Genomic DNA, 23,782 nt, shown 5'->3' with positions numbered 1-23,782 from the left:
GTGTAATTCAGTGCACTTGCATCTCTGCAGCTCCTGGAAGCAAGCTACATGTGTTCAATGCCACGTTTATGTGGACACATCATTTTAAAGGAGTGTTTCTCAAACTCTCTCTCTTTTCTCAAGACCACCCATTAAGCACACCACACAAATGCCTCTCGTGGTGCACCAGGCAATGGCTCTCTCAGACTGCCCTTAGTACTGCTGTAGCAAATACTGACATTGGTTACATAGGACAGCATATTTCATCTTCTAGCACAGCTTTAGCAGCTGGAAAGCACAGCCAAGCCCATGTGAGCTGACAACACTACAAGGACCACCAAGCCACATACAGAACATATTTAAAGATCCACTGAAAAACTAAACAAAACCTAAAATATCAGCAGTGATTTGGGGACACATCAACTTACAATGAGATACTCATCAGATAAGACTTGCAAACAGTTTAAACATTTAGAGAAGAACATGATTCACTAGATCATTAAGCAATTTTTATTCGGTCTGTATTGTCAGAGGAAATTTCTAAACATTGTTACAAAACTGGTTCTTGGCAATCTCTCTCTGTGCTATGCACAACTGGTGTTCAGCCAAACAGTTTTGAGGATTGCAGCCTCATGCAATCCCGACTAGCTAATGTTAAACAGATAAAATCTCTGCAGTCAGAACCCCCACATCTTCCTGACCTCAGGAAAGTTCTCACCTGAGCTTTTCACAGAGGTTAAAATATACATGAGATTTTCCCAAAGCAGCATGCTCTTCTCTACCACTTGTTTGTTCTTCTGAGGCTTCTGCTGCAATTTGCTATTCAAGAACCACAACACACGTGATAGCTTTAATACAAATATACCATCTATGGGGGATTAGGGAATTGGCTTCAGACAGACACCGCCAACGAGCCCTGGAAACTGGTACTTTGAAAATGGCTGCTAAACAGCCTTCTCCAGTCTTACAAGTCAGCTTCTGAGTTTGGTGCTGGTTGGAGATTGCAACCTGCACTGAACTCCAAAGGAGCTTAAACCGACAATTTCCATCAAACTTCAATGATGATGGTCAAAGGGCCCAAGGTACACCAAAAATCCCACTCTAAATGAAGACAGTAAACTCTACAGGAAAGGTGAAAACTTCCCTTCTCTAAGAACAGGTAGGCAGCAGCACTTCACAGGTCTGCATTGGGATGTTTGAGTCCAACACGGTGTCGAAACAGAGGAAGGAGAAAGCAGAAACCCATCGCACACACACGGCGATCCACTGGCACCACAGCCAGCCTCCAGCCCTCCTCAGTGTTAAATTAAGAACAGTGTGACACAAGGAAGGCTGTCACAGTTCCCACACACCACCTGCTATTTCAAGATGTACCAAGCAACGTCTGCAGAGCCATCACAGACTACTGCCCTGGATGTACACTCCTCCAGCTGTACAAAGCTATGCTCTGTGTGCTGCTGCCCCTAAGAGTAGAAGATGCTATAAGCATTTACAGTTTATAACCCTGGGCCAAGAAAACTAATGGTATGGGTAACCTTTAACGACAAATTACTTGCACTTAAGGAAGAAAAGTATTGCTTTAGTGTTTCTTATGAAAAAGCCCACAGTGCCCCTACCTCTGCCAGAAGCTCAGTTCAGAAGTCTCTGACAACCACTTTCCGAGCCAAATCACTCAGCAGATCACTGACAAGATATCATCATAGAAAGAGAGATTCTTATCACAGGTACATTCACTTCAACAGCAGGGTCATTGTTCTGTCAGTGAGGTTTCACATTTTGACTAAGGACTCTTTAAAGTACAAACCTGCATTTTGCCTAATACCATTACCTTCACCAACAATAGCTCCCAATTCCATAACAATGTTCACCATATTCCACACAGGACTCACGATAGTTTTCTGTGTGAGATATTAATATGGCACTCTGTTTGTACCCACAAAAGTGGGATACAGCCTGTCCATTGAGATTTCTGGTATTTTCTGATTTTAGAATAAGCAGAAGTGGCACTGAAGTAGTCTCTTACACGATACTACTGTTGGGCTTTGCCAAAATGGGTAAGTGCCGAAGGCAGTGCTTAAAAATAGGGTTGGGGGATGTGACAGGAAAAAAATATACTCGGATGTTTCACATTCTGTGATGCAGAGTACATCGCAACAATTTTCCTGTTGTTATTCTAAATGCAATAGGCATGGATTTCCCCCCACCCCCATGATAGGCTCCACAATTTTAAAACTGCAGAGGAAACTGAAGATTTGTCCTACTTCTGCATAAACTGGTTTAGAAGAATGCAGACAAGAGGGTGACTTCCTTGAACATCTAAACATGACTTTTTCTGGGAACAACAGTTCAGGTCAATCCATGAGTGGAAAAAAACCCTGCAGTGTCCCCTTTTTAGATTCTGGATGTCAATGGGAGCAAGGTTCTTTTCTGTTGTTTTTTCTTTTTCAGTATTCCTCCTTGGTTTGGCAGACAGCTGTCTGGCCAATAATAGTAGATTACACAGTGATGAGGGTTCCAAACTTTTAAGGGTAAAATAGTGGTTCTACATAATTTGGAAAATTTGGCTTGCAAATTTTATCCAGGACTTAAACAAATACAGGCTTGACAAAGGTATGCTTGTTTCTGATCTGAATTGTTTCCAATTTTTAGTTCCAGTTCCAGATGTTGTGTTAACTCCAAAAAACACAAATCTTTAGAAAGCTGAAAAAAAAGATATTTTATTTCTATTTCCACCAAAGGTACAATATGTACGGTATTTGCAAATTGCAGAAAAAGAGACTCAGAAATAGCATGTGCTGGATTCAGCTGCTGACAAATGTTACTCATTGGAACAAAAATGCGGTCAAGTCGCAAATGTAGGTTCCACAATTTGTCATGGTTTTCTTCTAACAGTTAAGAATATTCCCAAATAAAACCACCTTGTTAAATGGAACCTGCTACATGACACTGAGCTTTAGAGGGTGTAAAGTTAAGAGAAGTTTTTCGTGCCAAGTTGCAGACACAACTTATGTTTTTTTGTGCAGACTACGTTCCAGTCAAATATTCAAGATTTAGGCTTTGTGAGAGCTTGTTAGGAAGGAGGAAAAAAAGAGTATGAAGTGTAAAAGGTTATTTCAGATAACGAAATCTGTAACCTTGTGCTTGCACTTATATCACTGGTAATACCTAATTGACCACCTCGAAGGCAGCGAGTAAACAGAACAACCTGTTCCAAGCTTTGCAGATCACTCCTTGCAGAAGATGACTCTGCTTTAGCCAAGAACATTGATGCAACCAAATCAATTCCTTATGGCTCCTTTTATCTTTTTAAGGTCAGCATTTGTCATGCAAGTTTTGTAAAGTACTTGTACTGATGGAACTACAAAAAAAAAAATTATCTTCTGGTAGCTTAGCTGAAGAAACATAAAATAATCATCTATGTTATTTGTCTCTCCACAGTGCAGAATTTAAGGACATTTCCAGAAAATACAGTTGTCAGTTCAAATACTCCAGAATAAAAGAGTCTCCACATTTGGAGAAGTGTTGATAATATTCAAAAGAAAGCAGATTGCATTAGTTCTGTACCTAAATTTATAGACTCGTCGTTTGTATGTGCAAGACAGGAAACACGTTTTAGAATTCAGCTCCAGGATGCTTCATTTGGATTTTGGAAAAGGTTTTGAGCCTAGATAATTATGTAAAAATTAAGAAAACCTGAGAGGCAATGGAAATTTGGGGCTTCAAAAGGTAAGTTACACAGGAGCTGTTTAACATTTTTGTTTTGTTGTTTTTACAGCTAATTACTGCTCTGTATCATCTTAAGGTTATTAACTGGTCACTCTCCTTGGTGTCTGGAGAATTGTGCGACATGCACCTATTGATACTGTGGTGTATAACCAAGGATGAAGAACCCAAAAAAGAGACTAAAAACAATATTAAAGAAGTGCTGGCATGGTGCACAAAGAGAAAGCTGCAAAACTGCAAAAAAGCAGAAACTGTTCAAATCAAACTGCAGCTACACTGTGTTAGGAGGGATCTTGATTTAAATATGCCCTTTGCATTGGGCTGGGTCAGAAGGGTTTTGTTCTGCTGTCTGATTGAATTGGCCACCCATTCCTGCCCCTCTCCAGTGGCATGTTACTCCCCATCCCCCAGGCTCCCACCACACCACAGACGTCCTGGTGCCCTGAAATCTACCCATTTGACTGCACACACAGTTGCCTTCCTTGAGCTGATCCTGTCAAAAGGATCTTGGTTTCAAAAGTCATATAGATTTTTATAAAAAGCAATAAGGCAACTTCTTTGCCCAGCTCAGCTGCAGACAGAATATAGCAGACAGACCTGCAGAGCACCTTCTCTTGTGCTGTTGTGTCTTGTCCACACAGTGCTCAGGGGAAGGAGCTTTAGAAGAGGTTTTGTGCTTATAAAAAAGAATACATTGGTATGCACAGGTCTGCTATGCTTTAGGCATAAACCTAGCCATGAACAACCTCCCAAGCTAAAGATTTTTAAATATTTCCATGTAGAGCTACAACAAATTATAACCTATTTTTCAAGTTAGCCTTATTTGCCTCTTGAAATTTTCATGCGAGTCTCAATAACATCTTAGTGGCATAAGAAATTAACTGTCTGCACTGCATAGCAAGGGAATGTTGTTGAATGTCTCATATTACAGAAACACAAAGTAGGAGAGGTACTAAAAAAGCATGGTGCTGCACCTCAGCTTTGACAGCAGGTTAACTGCAAAAGAGCTAAGAAATAAAATAAAATAAATCACAGTTTTCTTCCCAGATCATTTCAAGACTTAATTCTTCCTTTTCCTTCTACATGATTTCCCCACCTGTATAAACAGCCAAGCCCAATTATTGTTTTAACCCAACACATATCTGCCTTCCCCAAACAAGAAAGGAAATGAATGTCTAATAAAACCTGAAATTCATTATAAAGGGGGGGGAAGGGGGGATCAGAAGAAAGTAAAATTTGTCCCTGCAGAGAAACAAGGTTGGGAAAAACAGGCAATAACAAATTTTACACAACATGAACTGTGGTCATTCATACTAGGGAGACACCTACAACCAGAATTGTTATTTGCACCCTGAAGGAGTCCATGTGGACACACTGGGAAGGACTGTCACAGCTGACAAACCTGCTGTCTACAAACACAAGGCAAAGAATGAAAAGAAACCCACAGAGGACCAGGATTAAGGGTCATGCAGTCCACAGCACATCCAAGGCAAGAGTTCAGTGTGCTAATCAGGACCACAGTAGAACTACAGCCTGTGGTTTTCTTCCAGGCAGAGTAACTTATATTTTCTCATACCTCAAGCTACCTTGCAATCCTTTTTGTAAAAAAGGCATAGATTTTACTATGATGAATGGTTTAGGAATGATCTCAGCCACCCCAAATTTTCAATTCCTTTGCAGCTAGACAAGGTGTACTGCAAATAAGAAATAGGATTTCTGATAAACAGCAACAGGATTTCTGCAGAAGGAAGGGCACAAGCCTGTTAGCACTACACAAGAAAGCAGTATCATGGAGGGCAGACCAAAATGCATTTGTTTATTCTATAACAAAACTAACTCCAGCAATGTACGGCCACGAGTGATTTGGCCATTCTGTTTCATGCACCATATTGCCTTTCTCCACCCTTCATTTGCACTGCTTGGCTGTGCCTTCATTGCTAAAGAGGAAGATGTAAATTTTCCATTGAGATAGCTATTTTAATGTAAAGGTGCCTGAGGAGAACAGGAAATTTTACATCAAGTAGAAAGTCAGCAGCATTATCTCACTCCTCACCCAAGATTTCACAAGCTGCACAGAATTGCACTGACTCTATCAGGAATTTCCCATCAAGATTGCAGTATCAGTGTAGTAACAACACCTGTTTCAGCAATGAAGACATGGCCCAGGACTTTCACAGCAGGAACGCTTCTCTCTTGAAAACATCCAGGGCATTTCAGAGAATGGTATTCCAAACAACCATTTCAACCACACACAACAGTTGAGAAAAATACTGCAGTCTTTCAGGCAGCAGACTGGGAGTCTGAGGCAGAGCACAAGTAACACACTCACCACTGCAACGCTCTGCCCAGCACCGAACACACTCACAGCTGGACTAAGGAGCAGTGCCATTTGTCCTCTGTCTGGTGTAAGCCTTTTAGCACAGTAAGCTTATTACAACCAGCTCTGCATCTCTTCTATGTCCAGCTGTTGCAGACTGGTTTGGAGTTAAAATGTCTTGGATCCCATCCTCCCTATTAGACAAGTGCATATCCTTTTACTTATTAAAAACTCCGCAAAATACAACTGTTAATACAAAAAGCTATGTGTAACCCACAGCCTAAAATCATGTTTCCAATCCAGAAATGTCAAACACCAGCACACTGTCAAGTACCAACTGCATTTTAAATTTTTATAACCAAGACTGTGCAGCAGACTGTTTGTTAATAAACATGAAATGCATGCAAGAAATGAGCATTTGCATTTAAGTAACTCCCTCCAGGTATGAATGACAATGACTAAATACAAAACAAACATCTGTCCTCTTATAATACAATAGGGGCTTATAAACCCAATTTAACCCACAGATTTACATGCAAAGGGAAGGGCTTTTTTTCCTACATACTGATGAAGATGGAACATTTGTTTAAAAATATATTATGCCCCAAATGTAAGACTTATGTGAATAGTTTCAAAAGCAAACAGAAGACACCTTAATTTCATTTGTAAAATGCAAGAAAATTGAACATGTTGTCTGCATTCACCTAACTTTTGATGAACTGTCTGAAAGAGAACGCTGAACAGCCAGAGTATTGTTAAACTAGAGGAAAAACTTACCTTCTCTAAAAACTAGATGTAAACTAGACCACAAAAGCATTCACTTTTTATGAAAAACTGCTTTCTCCTCAAAAAAAACACCTACCAACAAGAACACCACCCCAAGCCACACCAAACAAACACTAACTCGAAGCACAGTTGACAAAAGCCCTTTGCTTCTATACTAAACTTAGGCAGCTCCTGTAACTAAATAATTGCTCTGAGTTAAGGCAGCCATCACTTGTCCTTGCAGAAAATACTATAATATTGCAACAATAGTAGCACCAAGTGGAAATAGGAAAGTCTTTTATCAAGCTTATCTGGTACAGAGATGAACTAAGATGCAAATGAAAATTAAAACTTTTTCCCCTTTAAAAAGGGGACCTAAAATCCAGAACTCCCTACTTATGGCAGTCTTCTATTAATTACCATGGGTCACACTTGATATCAACAGACTTCACATGGGTGAAGGAAGTAACTCACTTTTGAGGACAATTCAGAAGTTTGTGTCTCCTTTGCTGTGACCAGTACTTGCAATGTAGAGCAGTACTGTGCAATACATGTTATCACCTCTGCAGCAAGGAGATTCAAAACCACCAACTTACTTTATAAAAGCCACCCAGGGGCCAGTAACTACAAGTCATTATCACCAATTCACTGTTGTGCTTTAACAAGCTCTGTAATGAGAAGATGCTTTATTTCCCCAATGTTATTATCAACATGTGAGAAACATCAGCTTTCTTAAGTTTTACTTGGAGGAAGTTAGGGCATCTAAAACCTCTCAAGAATGTTTTCCACTGATTATAGCATTAAGTTGTTTCCTTTATAAAACCTCATAATGCAGAGGACATTTTTATATAGATATACACATACACACACACACATATATATATATATGCTAATGCAATAATAAGACTTGACATCAAATGACACCAAACATTTCTAAAGGCTACTTAAGCCGAAATTTTCAAACCAAAAAATTTCAGCTCATGCATTAATTGTCCAAGGACACCACAACATCAAAGGAGAAAACATCTATCTACTCCAGAGAACAGTTAATCCATACAATTAACCCTCCTTCACATCACATCACACTATAAATGCGAACACATGCTCCGTTTCTTTATTGCTCAGAAGATTCTCCAAGATGCTATTCTTGTCACTAATGAGGTGCAGCACAAACAATTAAAGACTTGCAAAAAATAACACACAGAGCTTAGATTTTTTTTTTTATTTAGAAAAGAACCCCCAACACCCCCAACGTCACAGGCTGTGCAACATATGAATTGCATTGAAACATGTGGCATCATCCTTCCTTCAAAGCTGGATATGTTAGACCCATCAAATCCTTGATCTTTCAGTATCACAGTTTTATTAGACTAGAGAAAATTTGATTTAAGTCCCATTTTAGTCTATGTCATTGATCAGTCTCCCTCTTTCTCCTCTCTGATGCAGGGATTTATTAATAATGTGTTTGACGGAGGGGGGAGACTGGTGTCAGAAGAACAAAAGGAAGTTAAAACAATAAAATGATAATCAGAACAATGAGTAAGAATAAGGCATCCCACAAAACAGAAGACAACCAAGCAGGTTACTTTCAGGCCTAGTTTACTACATGGCCACACATTTTTGTACTGTCACTAGAAGGAGCACAGAACTGAAGCAGAATGCTGCTTCAACTGAAACCACTGGCCAAAACACTCCAACACAGCCTTGTCTTAATCTACACCAGGTGTTGCCAAAAAGCTCATTCTGGCTTTAGGCAATTCTGGTGTAACACCATCAGTTACCAAAAGTTCCCAGTAGGCTCTAAAATATATTAAATTGGTAACTTCACTGAACAGTATTCCATTGTTGCAACTTCACTTGCATGATCTGTGCCTATATATTGTATTAGAGGGGGAAAAAGCCCCACACAACCATTCTCCAGGATTTAGAAGCAGTAAGGGAATCAGTTGTTGAGTAAAATTAAGTAAAACCTAAAGAATAAACTGCAAATAAATCAAATTCAGGCCTTTTCTGGTAGTGCCAATCTTACAAAGATATAGAGAGATGTGCTTTGAGGTAGCCAAGAGACAAGTTTCAGAAAAGCTGCTTTTTTTTTTTTTTTTACATGAACTTGCAGCTGTCAGAACTAAGAAGTTTTGTGCCATTTCAGACACTGGGAAGAATTCTGAAACCATTACTGCTTGGCCAGTGCAACAGGTGGAGATGAAGTTGGGAGATTTGTAGGATCCAGCAGAGTCTGACCATCCACTCGGCACATGCTCAGCCAAACGTGGGAGAAGGCATTCTCTGCCTGCCTATCTGCTGTACACTCATCTATTTGTCAGTGTTTTGGGATCATCCCAGCAAAAATTCTCCTCTCAGGATTAAGCAATATTTATGACAAGGCTTTGAATAAATTAACATTCCATGTTTCAAAGTCTTTCTGAATAAAGATAATAAAACACAGTCACTTCTGGCCACATACACAAGAGAGATCTTACAACTGACATCATACACATCAATAACTGCAAAAAAAATCCCCCCCAAAAAACCCAAACAAAAAAAAACAACCAAGCAAAAAAACCCCACACCAATTTTTCTTCCCAGTCATCTTACCTTCCTGGTGAAGGCCAAAGTTTTGGAATTGAATTTGAATAGCTTAAAAGCTAAATTTTCATGAAAAGAAATGTTGCCAAGCACACTGAACAAACACAAATTACTCAAATACTCACAATAATCTGTTCCCAGTGTCCTGCTGAAGATTAAGTACAAAAATACCCCTGTGAAGTCCATTCCCTTTTATAAACAGCCAACATTAATTCAGACTTTAGAATAACAAACTGGTGCTAAAATTTCTTTTTGCAGTTTAAGTGTGTGCACATAACATTTAAACATTCCCCACTGTGCTTGACTGCTCTATTCTTGCATATAAAACACTTCAAATTAAAAAGAAAAAAAAAATCAGTATTGGTTCCTGGAGAAAATCAGAGGTTTTTGTAGAATTTGGTGTACTGCTTCTGCCTCACAATATAGCAGAAGACAAGTTGCACAGGAGAAAGTACTGCATGCAGCTGTAATTCAGAGCACAGCAGCTGACAAGTTATATTTTTATCCCTGCAACCTCCTCACAATCTCCAGTTGATGCTCAAGACTTGAGAAAACAAGCAAAAGCTTTTTTATTAGTAATGGAACATCGTCCCTGGATGGTGTGAATCCTTACTGACCCACTCATCACTTCCTGCCAACACAGTGGTTTGCAACAGTGATGGCACTTGTGCATCAGCAGAGACACCTGAAGTCATTTTAGTTTCCAACAGAAACCAAGGTTTTATTCATAAAATTTAAATGAGTAAAAAAAAAAAAAAAAAACCAAAAAAACCTACCCAACCCAAAAATAAACCCCAAAAACCACCAACCCACACAACAAAAAACTAAACAAACCTGCTGCTACAGATTCAAAATAAGCAGGAAAGAATATGTAAAGCAGCTTCCTCACAACTAATGGTCAGGGATCTAAACACCTGGAGAATTTAACAGTAATTAAAAAATAGAACAGCAGAATTTACAAGGAACCAAACAAATTCCTACCCACACTAGTACACGCAAGTTGAGTGTAACTGTCGTACACCGTGGCTTCCCAAGCAAATCAATTTTTCCCCTTGTCCATTCAAGCAAGTCCTCCCACACATCCTCTGCCTCATTGCCAATCGAGGGCCAAATGTGTCTGAAGGACACTCTTGCCATGTGACCCAGTGTTCCCACAGATTCTTGGAAGGCTTCCCCCATCACAAACCACCATTTGTGGACAAAAGGGTCCTAAGAGGCTATCAACAAGTGGATTGAAATGTGACATGTTATAAACAACCATGACAAAGAAACAGTTTCCATCAAGATGTGAGCAGCAGATGCTCAGATTCACTAACACAAGCCTGTAACTCACTCTCAATCCACACAGTGTGAAATGAGTTCCAAGACCAAGATGAATATAAGACCATAATAAAATATTCCAGAACTAATCTTTGAGGGGAAACCATTCCAAAATACATGAACCCCAGGGGAAGTAATTGTGGAAGAGCTGTTAGATTCTGAATTCATATTCTACCTCAAAGTGAGTTTTGTTACCCTACAAAAGCCTTATAATCTGTACAAGGAAGGAGATTCTAACAGGCCCCAAGTAAGTTGCTCAAAGTTGAACACTGAAGAACATCTCCTTTAGAAAGAAAACCTTCTGCTATGGCCCTGCAACACTGACTGCACAGAATCCCAGGAGTCAGAAAAGCACAAAAGACAGGACCCCTGTACCTGTATCTACCAAGTGTTTTCTACAGTGGTAGAAGCAGGCATTTTGCATGTATCAGAGCACCATTGTCAAGAAGCAAAGACTGCTTGGAGGACCAATTCAGCTGTACCAAGACCTTACAGCACTCCACATCCTCCCTCATTGCACACAGACTTCCTGAGGAAAAAAAAAAGCAACAAAACCAAAACACCCAACAGGCAAGAGGCCAACACTCACAAAGATCCCATAGCCATTGTTCAGAGAAAACAAGTCACTTGCATCATTCCCCACATGCAATAAGCTCTGGGCTGGCTGCGTTCTGCCTCTGAGGACCAGCACCAGATGTGCTCTATCTCCACATGCCAGGAGTTCCACAACCTGGGAATCAGCAACCAGAGTTCTTTTCCATGAACTAATTACTGTCACAGGATGGTGAAGGACCAGATGTGTCACGGTGATTAACACCCAAGGTAAATGAATCCTAGATCACTTACATCTTTTGCAGGTAACAATGAAAACCTTTATTTGGACCATGCAAGTTGAGAGATAACATCAACGGAGGTCACAAACAAAGTATTTCCACATGCTCATCTTCTCCCCATTGTGCCCTAGACTGAATGAAAAGCAGCAATCCTCAAACACACACTCAGCCTCAGCTTCTCCAGTTTTACCAATTCTGTCATGGGCAGACAGCGTTAGTGGAGCCACATGCTAAAGGGACAGCAGGCAGCTTTTCCAAACTGCCAGAAATAGAAGGGTGGTTTGGGGCTGCTTTTTTATTTTGCTTAGGGTTTGGTTTTCTGCTTTTCATTCAACGATGCTGCCTCATCATCCTACTTAGGGAAGTAACCTAACAAGTTCCCAAGAGCTCTCTTGACCACTGGATAATAAAGATTACCCACCTACAGACATTGCAGCTTTAAGCAGCCTTGGTTCTTCATATAGCTGGGGGAGAGGGGGGAACAACACAAAGAAAGCAGGTGAAAGTTTTAAAAACAATATACAAGATCTCTGCCTAGAAGAGCTTTCAAGTTAAGAAGAAATACTACCAATATAGGAAAGTGATACTGCATGCAGAAATTGTAAAGACTGAAAAAGGGAAGGAAAGTGGTTATGCAAGGTCAAATATTTAGGTGCAGAACACTGATCAGGCATAAAATTTTGATTAATAAGTATTCATTGCCTGCCTTTTAAGGAATACCTTACCTATCATCCTGCTAGTTTGAGGCTTCATTCCGCTCTAATGGAACAACAGCCATCAAGAGAACAATGCAATGGAGTCAAACAAAGCAGGTTCACTCCTAGATGGTTATTTAAAAACCAAATGCACAGGAGAAGATGGCTCTGAGGTGCTTCTTGTGTAAACTACTCCAAGATGCACTCGGAATATTTCTGTATCACTGTCACCTGTTCTCAAAATGCTGAGAGTTCACAGACTTCAAGGCATGCTTTGGTAACACCAGCAAAACCAAATCCAGGTATACTGAATTCCCATCCCATACTTGCCAACTGTGAAACTCTCCTCCTTAAAATTCTGTATCAACAGCTAATATCAGGTATTCAAGTTTACACAAAAAGTATGGTTGTGGTTTTCTGGCTTATGGAGATTTTTTTTTCAGAAACAGGAGGTTATTCAATAACACAGCCATTAGAATGAAAGGGGAAAAAACAGAGCAGGAGAAACTAGTTAACCAGATGTGTAAGCATGTGAGAACATAGATACTTATGGCATACATGCTCCCACATAGACACATGTGGAAAACCCCCCGACCACCACCACCCTGTCCCACCAGAGTCTCACATCCTTCCCTGTGTAAATACTTCACCATAAACTAGCCAGGACCTTGCAGAAGATTACTTCTGCTTAGGTCAGCATTTTTCTGAACTAGGAGTAACTCTGCTCCAGGAGAACTGAATGGTCTGGTAGCTACACAAGCTATAGAGCTCACTTGAGCTGCCTGTGGCTCTCACTGAACACCTGCAGATCATGGTTTATTCACTGCAAGTATATCCAACACTCACATTTCTGCTGGTCTCTGTGCATTTCTCCAAATTTCACCATTAGCTACAATGTTCACAGAAACGAAGTTAGGAGAACCCTTAAGAATTCAGTTACTCCATTCAAAAAGCCTCAAGGAATATTTCCTCACTCTTTGGAGGATGGTTCCTTCTGTTAGTAACCATAAGGAGACTGACAGAAGGAACAAAAAGGTGCTTTTGCCATTGAAAAGTGCACCTTTTCAACAGCATCACAGAAAACCTCCTCCTCCTGTGTAGGTTCCAAAGCCACAGCTGACATTGAGTCGAGGGTTTTGTGGCTCAGGATGGGAGGGCTGTTGAAGATAGGTCAGATGAGATGAAAATCCAAATTCATTTTTAGGGGCACGGAAGAACTGCAAGTGATTCAATTCCAATATATTGAGGCTCCACAATAACTGTGCCTGCATTAGCCACACCCTCCCTACTCTCACTATGTAGCTTGCCTAAGTAAGTCCAGATGTGTAACTGCTTCTGAGTATGCCCTATCACTGAACACCTGCAAACTGGAGATTTAGAACATAAGTAATAGTCTACCACATTCAGACAGTAAAAAACACACTGTTAAAATCCAGACAGAACAAAATTCCCCCTAACTGCCTATTTCTTTTACTCAGCTTTTGAAGATGCAGATAATGTATAGATTTTTTTTTTTAATCATCCACAGCTGGGCAGACTTTCTAAATGGAAAATGCCACCCATGTGCATTTTCATCCTCTTAGCTCTCACTTGGGAACACAAATAACTCAGCAGTTTAATTTGCTTTTATATCTTTTGAGATAGACACATCCAGGTAAGTCAGCAATACAGATTTCTGAGGTTAAAACATTTTCCCTTTGGAAAAAAAAAAACATAGCTGCTTTAACACCTCATACTTCAGGCTGCTGAATTTCAAGCAGGAGAAGCAATCAGGTAAAAAATCGAAAGCAAAAATAAAATTATTCGTATCATTTGTATCATGTTTAATGTCAAAATTCATTCCTATAAGGCAGACAACTCTACTCTGAGCTTTGTCTAAAACCAGAAAGTTTTCAACAACTGAAAACAAAAGCAAAAGGTGACAGAGAAAATAGGAAACTTGGTGGCCACGAGTAAAATTCCTTAAAAGGGACATAATACATAAGTGACCCTTTATTTGAAATAACTAGTTACACAAAGCCTCCAAAGCTCTTGGAACAATATGCACAATGTAAGTAGGGACCAATACACATCTAACACTGGGTAATTTATGATTCAGTGTCCAAAGGTGACACCTTCTATAAAACAAAGGATTAGGGGTTTGGTTTTTAAGTTCTGCTGCTTTGAGAAGTTCAAGAAACAGCATAGTGACTTTTATATTAGCTTCAAGTGCTAAGAAAGAATACCAAGTATGTTATATAGACATTGCCTAGTTATACTACAGAGAATAAATCTCACACCCTCCCGTTCCTTTTCTTCCTTGAGTCATTCACTGTCATCACCAGAGACAGCTTGTTATCCAAGAGGCAAACTCTCTCTTTTTCTCTTCCTCTATAATGAAATGTAACACAGATAAAAAGATAGCTCTATTTCAGAATATATTTTCCTGGCATCAGCAAGACACTGGTCTAAGTGACTGAGCCTGTATTGGGTTGGTGTGGCAATGTTTTGGTGACAGAAGGGGCTACAGGGGTGTTTTCTGTGAGAAGCTGCTGGAAGTTTCCCCCGTGTGCCATGGAGCCAATGCCAGGCAGCTCCAGCATGGACCCACTGCTGGCCAAGGCCCATGGGTGATGGTGGGAGTGTCCCCAGGGAAATTAACAAGGAAAAACAAGTTATTGTGTAGATAACAACATGTGGTGAACTGATTGCAGCCCCTTCCCCTGTCCCCCTGCACTGCTAGCAGGGAGGAGGGAGAAAATCAGGAATAAAATTAAATAAGCCACGGAGGAAAGGAGGGGTGGGGGATAGGTATTTTTAAGATTTTGTTTTACTTCTCATTATCCTACTCTGATTTGATGGGCAATAAGTTGAACTAATTTCCCCAAGCTGAGTTTGTTTTGCCCATAACAGTAATTGGTGAGTGATCTCTGCCTGTCTTTACCTCCACCTGTGAGCCTTTTGTTAAACTTTCTCTCCCCTGTCCAGTCAAAAAGGGGAGAGACAGAGCAGCTTTGGTGAGCACCTGGCATCCAGACAAGGTCAAACCACCACAGAACTAAAAACAGTATTGTGAAAACAAATATGCAGCAGAAACATTTCCAAATACCACGACTTTGCAATTGTCCTTCTAAAGCAATCACTTTTTGCCCCAAAAATCTTATTTTTGTATCTGCACAAAAACTTGTAGAAACTGTCCCTTATTAATTATTTGAAAATAAACCTTGAACAATAATAATTACAGTAAAGACATAAGGCCTTTCACATTGCCTTGAGTATCATTTCTGCTCCACTTATGGAACTGAAACTACAGAAATCAGCTTGGAAGACTTTCTTAAACTTGACACACAGATTTCAACACTCAATAGCCTCTGCAGACAAAGTCTGGTTACACAGGAACATGCCACAGCTTTCACAACACCCTAGAAATGATGGGCTGAAGGAAAACAACATGACACAGTCCCCAAGCACCCCACCGGGTGCAAGGAACAGCAAAACCTCAAAACAATAACGCAGCTGGCAGACCACTCACTCAATGTCACAAAAAATACCCTTCAGTCTTACCCAAAGGAACAAATTTAAAGGATGTGCTACTTAGGAAGTCTGAGAAACAAGGAAAAAAATAATCCCAACTAGAAGAAATCAAGATACAGGTGGCATAAGCCAGAAAGCCCCCAGAGATGTGTCATGGTGGGATCCCTATGAAATCTTCACCCACCCCATGCACAACCCAGCTGTTTGCTTCAGGAGCACATACTAAGGACAAACAAGGTAATTCTCATCAGTTTATGATCATGGAAAGTCCACTAAAAAAGAATTTAATCTCCTACAGCAAGGCCAAAAGGAAGCAACTTGACTTTCTTGATTGCCATACTCTACAGCATGATGTTGTATAATAACAAAGAAAAAAAATCAACCAATCACACCATTTCATTAGATTCCTTGTGTTCTAAATATTTTTCCCCTTCTTAAGCCCAGCTAGTACAAGTTTAATCTGGAAGAACAGAAAATGTCTTTGTGCAAAATTAATGAAAAATAGTACAAGGACTGGAAAAAGCATCCATGAAACTGAAATCACAATTTCCACAGAAGGCATGCTGAAGTTATTGACCAGAATTTAAGTGTATTACTGCTGGTAAGCATAATCTGTGCCTAATTCAAGCCCTGGACTATATGGCTTAAGCCATAAATACATACAGAATTCCAGAGAAGTTCTCAAATGATGTATCAACAACTGATAGATTATAGCAGCACTGTACACTTTCATCATCTGAGCCTTCTCAGATTCTCTACTTCCTTTTTTTTTATTATTTAGTTAAAACCAGCACTAAACAGCAGAAAAGAAAAAGAACATCTGCAAAATCCCATAACAGTAACAGTATTTGATTCCCAAAGCCCAGAGTTCACTAGGCAGGTTCATTCAATCCACTGCTACTCCTCATCTGCCCAGAGGTGCAGAAGCACAAGGCAGACAACACTCACTCACACTCTCTGGCCTTGCTTTACTCTTGGAAACACCACACAAAGGGGGGTCAAGCTTCTGTCTCTACTGACTGCCCTCTCCTACCTCCAGTCTAATTCTTGAAGGCTGAGGATCAAGAATCCCTCAGGGTTAATTTATCATCTTAGCAATCATGTGAAATGAGTCACTTCCAAAAACCTGTACTGAAAAATGTATAATGCATCACATTTAATGCAACAACATAGTGAAATAAACAAAATGTACAGTCATGGCATTTAAAAAAAGGGCAAGAGAGGACCTCTGGAATCACCATTACAAAACGTTATCAAATTCCAAGCCACATGAAGAGATGTCAAGACAACTAACTCAGTAATTTCTCTCCCTCTCAGACAAAACTCAAGCCTACAGGTGTCTTGTAAGGACAGAACTACCAAATTAAAAACACTGCATTTTCACAGAACATCATATGCCCTTCAACAAGAATTCATGAGGAAAACATGAAAATCAAGACCTTTGTGTAACCAAATAAAAACCAGAAATACACTTCCCATCTTTCTACTTTCCATAATAGAGGGGAGAGTTACACCCTAACACACCTGCAACTTCATTTCTCCAGTTGCATCACCTTTCATGACAGCTCAGGAACACCACACTTGATTTATTGAACAATTACCTGGTTTACATCTATAGTCTCAACAGGAAGACCAGAGTTCAAAAATTCTGCCTGCCACAAAGACAGCTTTTTTTACTGTTTAAAGTAAGTGAACTTTAAGTGGGGAAGCTCCGTTTCCTTATGCAAAATGATAAATAACAGATGCCATGCTTGCAGATCATTCAGAATTAGGTAAAAATACATACAGCATTTCAAAAAGTAAAAGTGCCAAACAAAATTCAACAATTATTATATTATTAACCAGGCACATTTTAAACTCACATGCCAACATTTGAGCTCCTCAGACCACTGACAATCTCACCAAGAACTTACTACTGCATCTGCTGTTAGTGCTGTTTATTGCAATAGCAAAAAGCCTTCATACTGTGAAATGAAGACAATTCTGCAGCTGATTTACAATCAAGAAAGCTCTTTTCCCAGTAGGCTATTTCCATTAAGTTAATCTAACACACCACAAATTATTTATTGGTTTGAAAGCAGTTTCAATTGCTTTAACACTTTTATCATCCAGAGCAAACACACCAATTTAAATCAAGCATGTGTCAATTTATTGGCATCCTTGCAAAAGTCACCCCTGGATTTAACATCAATACAAAATGACACCTTACATCTGTCTGTGCTGGCAGGCAAAGTGTGAGTCAAGCAAGAATAAAGGAAAGAAGAGCTAAATTAAAAATCTTGTTTATTACATAGACCCTCAACATCCTTACCAGCCCATCACCCATTCCTTACACTCTTTGGAGCTTCTCAGTCAAACTGGGTGGCTTAACAGATAGTTTCAATCTTTAGTAAACAGAAACCACAAAGATGAGACACTGCTAAGTTCCACATCCCAATTTTTCTGAGAGAGAAGAAACCAGAAGAATTGTTGGCCCATAAGCTCCAAACAAACAACTCTACTGAACAATACTTTGTGGGACATAGTTCCCATTTTCTTTCCTGTTCTTGCCACAACTGTTTCACCACACAAAATCTCAAGAATTGCTAAAAATATCCTTTGACTCTATCATGAGCTTTTCCATAGCCTAACTTAACAGCAGGACTCTCCAGAACTACTTTTTCCAGTTTAGAAGTCCCAGATGTGAGCTATCAGGAGATGGCACATCTTTGCCTCCTTCAGAAAGACTTCAGTGTCCAAACAGCACATGGGTTTGCCTAGCCAGCATCCCTAGCCATCATCTTAATTCTTTGCTCCTGTCCTAGGTGAGCTTGCAGCGTTGTTAGACATGTCCTGTCAGGAAGAATACCAAAAAAAAAAAGAACAATCCACATGCCTCAAAATCTAAGGAAAATGCTGTTTTCCACTGTGCACAGTAGAGCTGCATTGTTGCTGGCCTATGCCACAAACTTGGGGGGATAACTGTTCTACTGTCACTCCTCCCCTGAAGTTCAGGTTGGTACATTTGAGTTCTCCACAGAAGTCTTGAGCAGAAAATAACATCCATTTCTTTCAAGGGTTCTCAGCGCTGTGGGGTTTTTTCCAGCGACATCAACTCTCAAGAGAAATTCTGAACTTACAAAAGCCAACCATTTTGACTGTCTAATAACCCTTGGGTTACACACATAAGGAAAAAAATAAGAGGATTTCTTAGAAAGATTGTATTGTAGGTAGCTTTATTTCTCTTCATTCTAAGAAGGAATTTAAACCAAATTATTGTCCTTAGTCTCAAGATGGCAGGCTGCTTTCATACAATGCAGTAAGCTCACAAGAAATACTGATCTAACATGAAACTAAACCTTGTTATTATAGCTGTTTCTAAGCACCACCAACTGAAATTCACCAAGTGCAATTTATTTCTGTTTTGAACAAAAAGAGAGAGAAATGCTTTGAAATGTACAGGGCTGGTTAATTTTTAACTAGAAGCAGAGTTACAGTAGACAGTCTTATATAGTAAATCAGGTGTGTCTATATTCCAGGAGAGGTTTTGTAACCTTTATTTCTTGTTACGCTGCCAAATCTTACCCGAACACTAAAGGATAACAAGTTCCCAGAAACAATCTCTGTTTGCTAAAAAGTTACCTTGGCTTGCCTTATTCCAGAAACATGCAGGACTGAGAAAATTTACAGCTGGGACAAAACCCATAGCCTGTTTTACCAACAACTACATTATAAACAGCTAAAATAAAAATTCTTAAGGTAAAGCAGCAAGAGGCAAGGGTGGAACTTACACTGGGGAACTGATGAAATACATTCATGTTCTTCTAAGTACTGACTTTGTGTGTCGTGCTGATCTACAAATTTCAGGCATCTATAGTATGAGTGATTTTAAAGCATCTCTGTGTGCTTTAAAATAAATCTAAATAATTTAATTTAAAATGATATGGTAACAAATTAGTTCGCATACCTAAAGACAGTTAAACCTATTTAACTTTCCCTGGAGAAAGAAGACGCAGTGCTTGAGTCTAAGCATGAACCTAAACTTCACAGTCAGCCTGAACTTTCATTGTTTCCTCACTACTTCAAGAGGATTTATGACCATAATTTGTGACAGACCCTCACATCACGCTAGTAATAGTTATTAGGAAAATAGTAACTAGCCCCCTAAATCAATGACAGACTGACTGAAATGGCACTGAAATGCATTTGAGGACTCCTACACAGCACATTTCCCTGTCATAAAATTAGTAAGTGATTTTTCCTGCTACCTTCTACATTTAACCACAGCAACAGGTTTCCCAAGCTGTAGGTTATCTCATGTAAACAGTATGGATTACAAGTCATTTTAGGGTTGGTTGTGCTCAAATGCATTTTTTATTTTGTGCTGCACCCCTAGTTTCAAGTATTTGTAACCATCACACTTCCCTGGGTCACACTTCTCTCCTTTCTGTATCCTGTGTTTGTTGATATCAGGCAAAGAGTTGTTACATTAAAGAAAGCTAAGATACAATCTCACTATTTTGGGAAATTCACGTGCATGACAAGACACAGTTAAGCAAGCACTTTTGAGTTTAAGTAAAAATAATTTTGGCTTGAGATAGCTCTTAAGCAAGAATTACCTCAACTTACTTGAACATTTTAAGACCCCCACATGAAATACCCACTGTGCAATAGTAAGAATCCATAACTTATGGTATTTTCACAAAAATGAAAAAGCATTAAATACTTTGCATGAGCAAGAAATTCCTCCCTTCAAGGGAGGACCAAATGCAACAATCATTATGTCTTTTCACAGTGAAATGAGTCAAGTACAAGCCATATCTGAAACAGGTTTACCATTATTTCAAGCCACATAAATAAAACCACTCCTGACACCACCACATACAAAGCAAGAACTTAAGAGCTGTACAGCAAAATTATTTCACAGCCAAAGTATTCAAGATCTATTACAACATGCCAAACTTCAGTGAAGCTGTAGCGCTGCAGAAGCTCCCAGCAGATCCCCAATCACGCAGAGATGCATTTACATATTTCTAAGATAAGCACATCAAATTACTTTTAATAGCTAAAAGTCAGGCATCTCCTTACAGAGCAGGGATTCTCAGAAAGGGAATTAAATCCATGGAGAGCCTTTCATAGTACAACCATGGTCCTTCTAAAAGGACAGATGAACTGTCCTTAAAAGTACTGTCCAGATCAACACAACAAAACCTTCCTAATAAGTAGGCAGAACAAAGGCAATGTCGTTAAGATCTGTAACTAAGACTCCTTAACTAATTATTAAAAACTGTACATTTGTAGCCCAGTTCTTCCATGCATGTTAAGGAAGGTGACTGCTCATATCAAACATACACTATATTAAATTAATCAGTCTCTCAAAGGAGGTGAAAGAAAACCAAACTCCAAGTTAGAACTTATTCCTTAGTTTTGTCACGAACTCTTATTTTCCTAAGAATTCCAAATGCAAAGTTATCTCTTTTTTAAAAAGGGATTTTTCTATTGGAACCGGTTAAGTAAATGTAAGGAAATCCTTTAAGAAGCCTTCATATAAGAACCCTAGAAGTCAATTTCCACCCTCCACTCCCCCAAAAGCTACATTAGCTTCATTCAGTCAAACAGGAATGTGAACATCTGTACACAAACATAAGTGTACAGACAGGAACAAATCACACTTCAGGTTTTCAGAAACATTTTCAAAAGACTGTGGCAGCATGTACGGAGAAGGTGGACCCTGCGATACGAAGGGTATCTTTTTGATATAATCCGGACAGAATAAGCAATACATAATACACACCCACGCAGAGCTCCAACTAAAAATATAGAATGATGATGCCAGCAGAATATGGTCTGTTCTCTTGCTCTAAATGACAGTTCTAATAATTACAGGAGGTTTGAAAAGGTGGGTGGCCTAATAAAAAGAGGCCCTGAGGTGATGTTCTGACAGCCTTGGCCACACAGCCGAGTTTTCTAAACTACCAGGAAATCGGAACAGCCAGGCTTCGGCTTGCTCAAGCACCGGGGTGATGTATCCAGGCAGACCACATGCAGCAGCAAAAACCCAGAAGTCTCGCACATGCAGCCAGAACTCCCCGTCTCGGGCGAGACAAAGTCGGGAGCGAAGGCGCACGCAGGAGGAACGGACACCGTCCCGCTCCCCACGGATGCTGCAGACACTGCACCGCCCCCGTCTATTTGTGATTTAGAAGGATTAGCACACTCGCTTAGAAACGGAACGGCCGAGGGAAAGCGGAGGGCAGGCTCCGGGCCCGGGACGGGGCACCCGGACTGCAGCTCCGGCATCGCCCGCGGGGCCGCGCCGGGCCGGGCCGGACCCCCGCCCGCAGCCCCACACCGGAGCCGGGGCGAGGGGGGAACACAGGGCACGCACAGCAAACTCGCCTTCCCCCCAACCCCCTTCCCGGCCCGGCCAAGAGTTTGAGCGACACCCGACACCGACCCCTCCAAACTCCACAGAAATCCCTGCCCGGGACCGCGGAAGGACGGGAGTGGGGGGGGGGGGGGGGGGGGGGGCCTTCTGTCTCTCTTTTTGCAACTGTGTGCGTTTACCTGAGCCACCCCTGAGGGAAAACCGCCTCGCCCCCAAGCGGGATATGTCCCGAGGGAACAGAGAGGAGAGGCCTCCTTTTCCTGCGCACCCTTTCTGCAGGAAAGCGGGGCGAGGAGCAATAGTTCTGGGGGGGAACTGGCGCAGGCAGCCTCCCGTGCTCCTCCCGGCCCGTCTCGTCCATGTGCGCGTCCTGCGCCTCCGCGGGAGCCTGGCCCCGCTCCCGCCCCTCCCCGCCGCACTCCCGGCGCAGCGCGGGGGAAAGTTTGCCCAAGTCCGACAACAAAAGGGACAGCGGCGCTCGCCTCCCCGCCCGCCCGGGCCCCGCGACGCCCCGAGGAGCTTACCCCCGGCCGAGCCCGGCTCGCAGCGCAGCACCGAGGCGGCGAGGAGCCGCAGCAGCAGCAGCAGCGGGAGCGGCGCGGCCGCCGCCGCCTCCATGTTGTGCCGCCGCAGCAGCTGCCGGCGCGCACGGAGCGTCTCAGGCAGGCTCCATGCTCGGGGCGCTGCGCTCGGCGAGGAGGGAGGCGGGGAAGGGGGGAGGCGCTGGAGCCGACCCTCCTCCTCCTCCTCCGCCTCCTCCTCAGGCCGCCGCCAGGGAGGGGGCTGGGACGGAGGATCCCGGCTCGCACCGCATCCCGGGAGCGGGCGGGGGCGCACCGTCCCGCCGCGGCGCGTCCCACGCGTGGGAACACCTGGCCGCGCGGGGAGGAGGTGCGGCTCCGGGACTCGCTGCTTTATCTTGTTAACTCCTTCCTGCTGCATCTATCACTCCAGAGCCAGCCGGGAAGGCTGCAGAAGATGGCTCGCTGCGTGTGCAAAAAGCAACCTTTCGCTGGTGTATTTGGAAGTTAACAGCGGGGACGCCCGCCCCCTTTTCTGTCTTCAGGAAAAAGAGTGGTTGTTTTTTTTCCGAATGGAGGTTCGTTCTTTCCTTTTCTCCTCCCACCAAAACAAACATTTTATTAAGTCACTCTTCCACAAAACACTAGTTTTCAAAGAAAAATGCATTCAACAGTCTTCTGTCGCCTTTCCCCCCCTCTCCCTGTTAAGCATACCACCTGCTCCTACAACACATTACCACCAGGAAAGAGGCAAAAACTGCGCTGTGACATGGGGCTTGGTTTGTGCCGGCGCCAGGTGCAGAAGGCTGAGAAGGACCCGGCTCACACTGAGACATCCCGCACCTTTCACAGGCCAAATACTGCCCCCGTCTCTCTCACAGGGAGAAAACCAAACGGCGTAAGTCCAGAATTTTCAGTTAAGTATCCATTTTTGGGCATCAGTGTCCTTGTGCTGACACTGATTTGACAATAAGAAAAAGGATTGCTGGATGGCCTTGTATAGAGGTGGAAATCACAAGGGTCTGCCCAGCATCCCCTTTAAACGGTTTTTGCAAGTCTCAGAGCAGAAGCCATAAATCACAAGCAAACACTTAGCAAATGGATGTCACATTTTAATAGTTTCATTACATTTCAGAGATTAGGGACTTCCAGGTCGACCCGTT

At 41.5% G+C, this 23,782-nt stretch overlaps 1 protein-coding gene across 2 annotated transcripts in view; it reads right to left on the bottom strand.

Annotated features, from left to right (window-relative positions):
- LRP5 (LDL receptor related protein 5) overlaps positions 1 to 22,786 on the bottom strand; it is a 131,428-nt gene extending 108,642 nt beyond the window's left edge. For both annotated transcript variants that reach the window (XM_058806395.1, XM_058806394.1), the window contains exon 1: positions 22,623 to 22,786. In XM_058806395.1, the coding sequence (XP_058662378.1) occupies positions 22,623 to 22,716 (94 nt within the window). In that variant the 5' untranslated portion in view covers positions 22,717 to 22,786. The remainder of the gene's footprint in view (positions 1 to 22,622) is intronic.
- Between the last annotated feature and the right edge of the window lie 996 nt (positions 22,787 to 23,782).

The sequence above is a fragment of the Ammospiza caudacuta genome, chromosome 6 (genome assembly GCF_027887145.1).
Source record: "Ammospiza caudacuta isolate bAmmCau1 chromosome 6, bAmmCau1.pri, whole genome shotgun sequence".
Lineage (NCBI taxonomy): Eukaryota > Metazoa > Chordata > Aves > Passeriformes > Passerellidae > Ammospiza > Ammospiza caudacuta.
The sequence above is the reverse complement of the archived record's forward strand: the minus strand, read 5'-3'. Positions and strand labels throughout refer to the sequence as shown.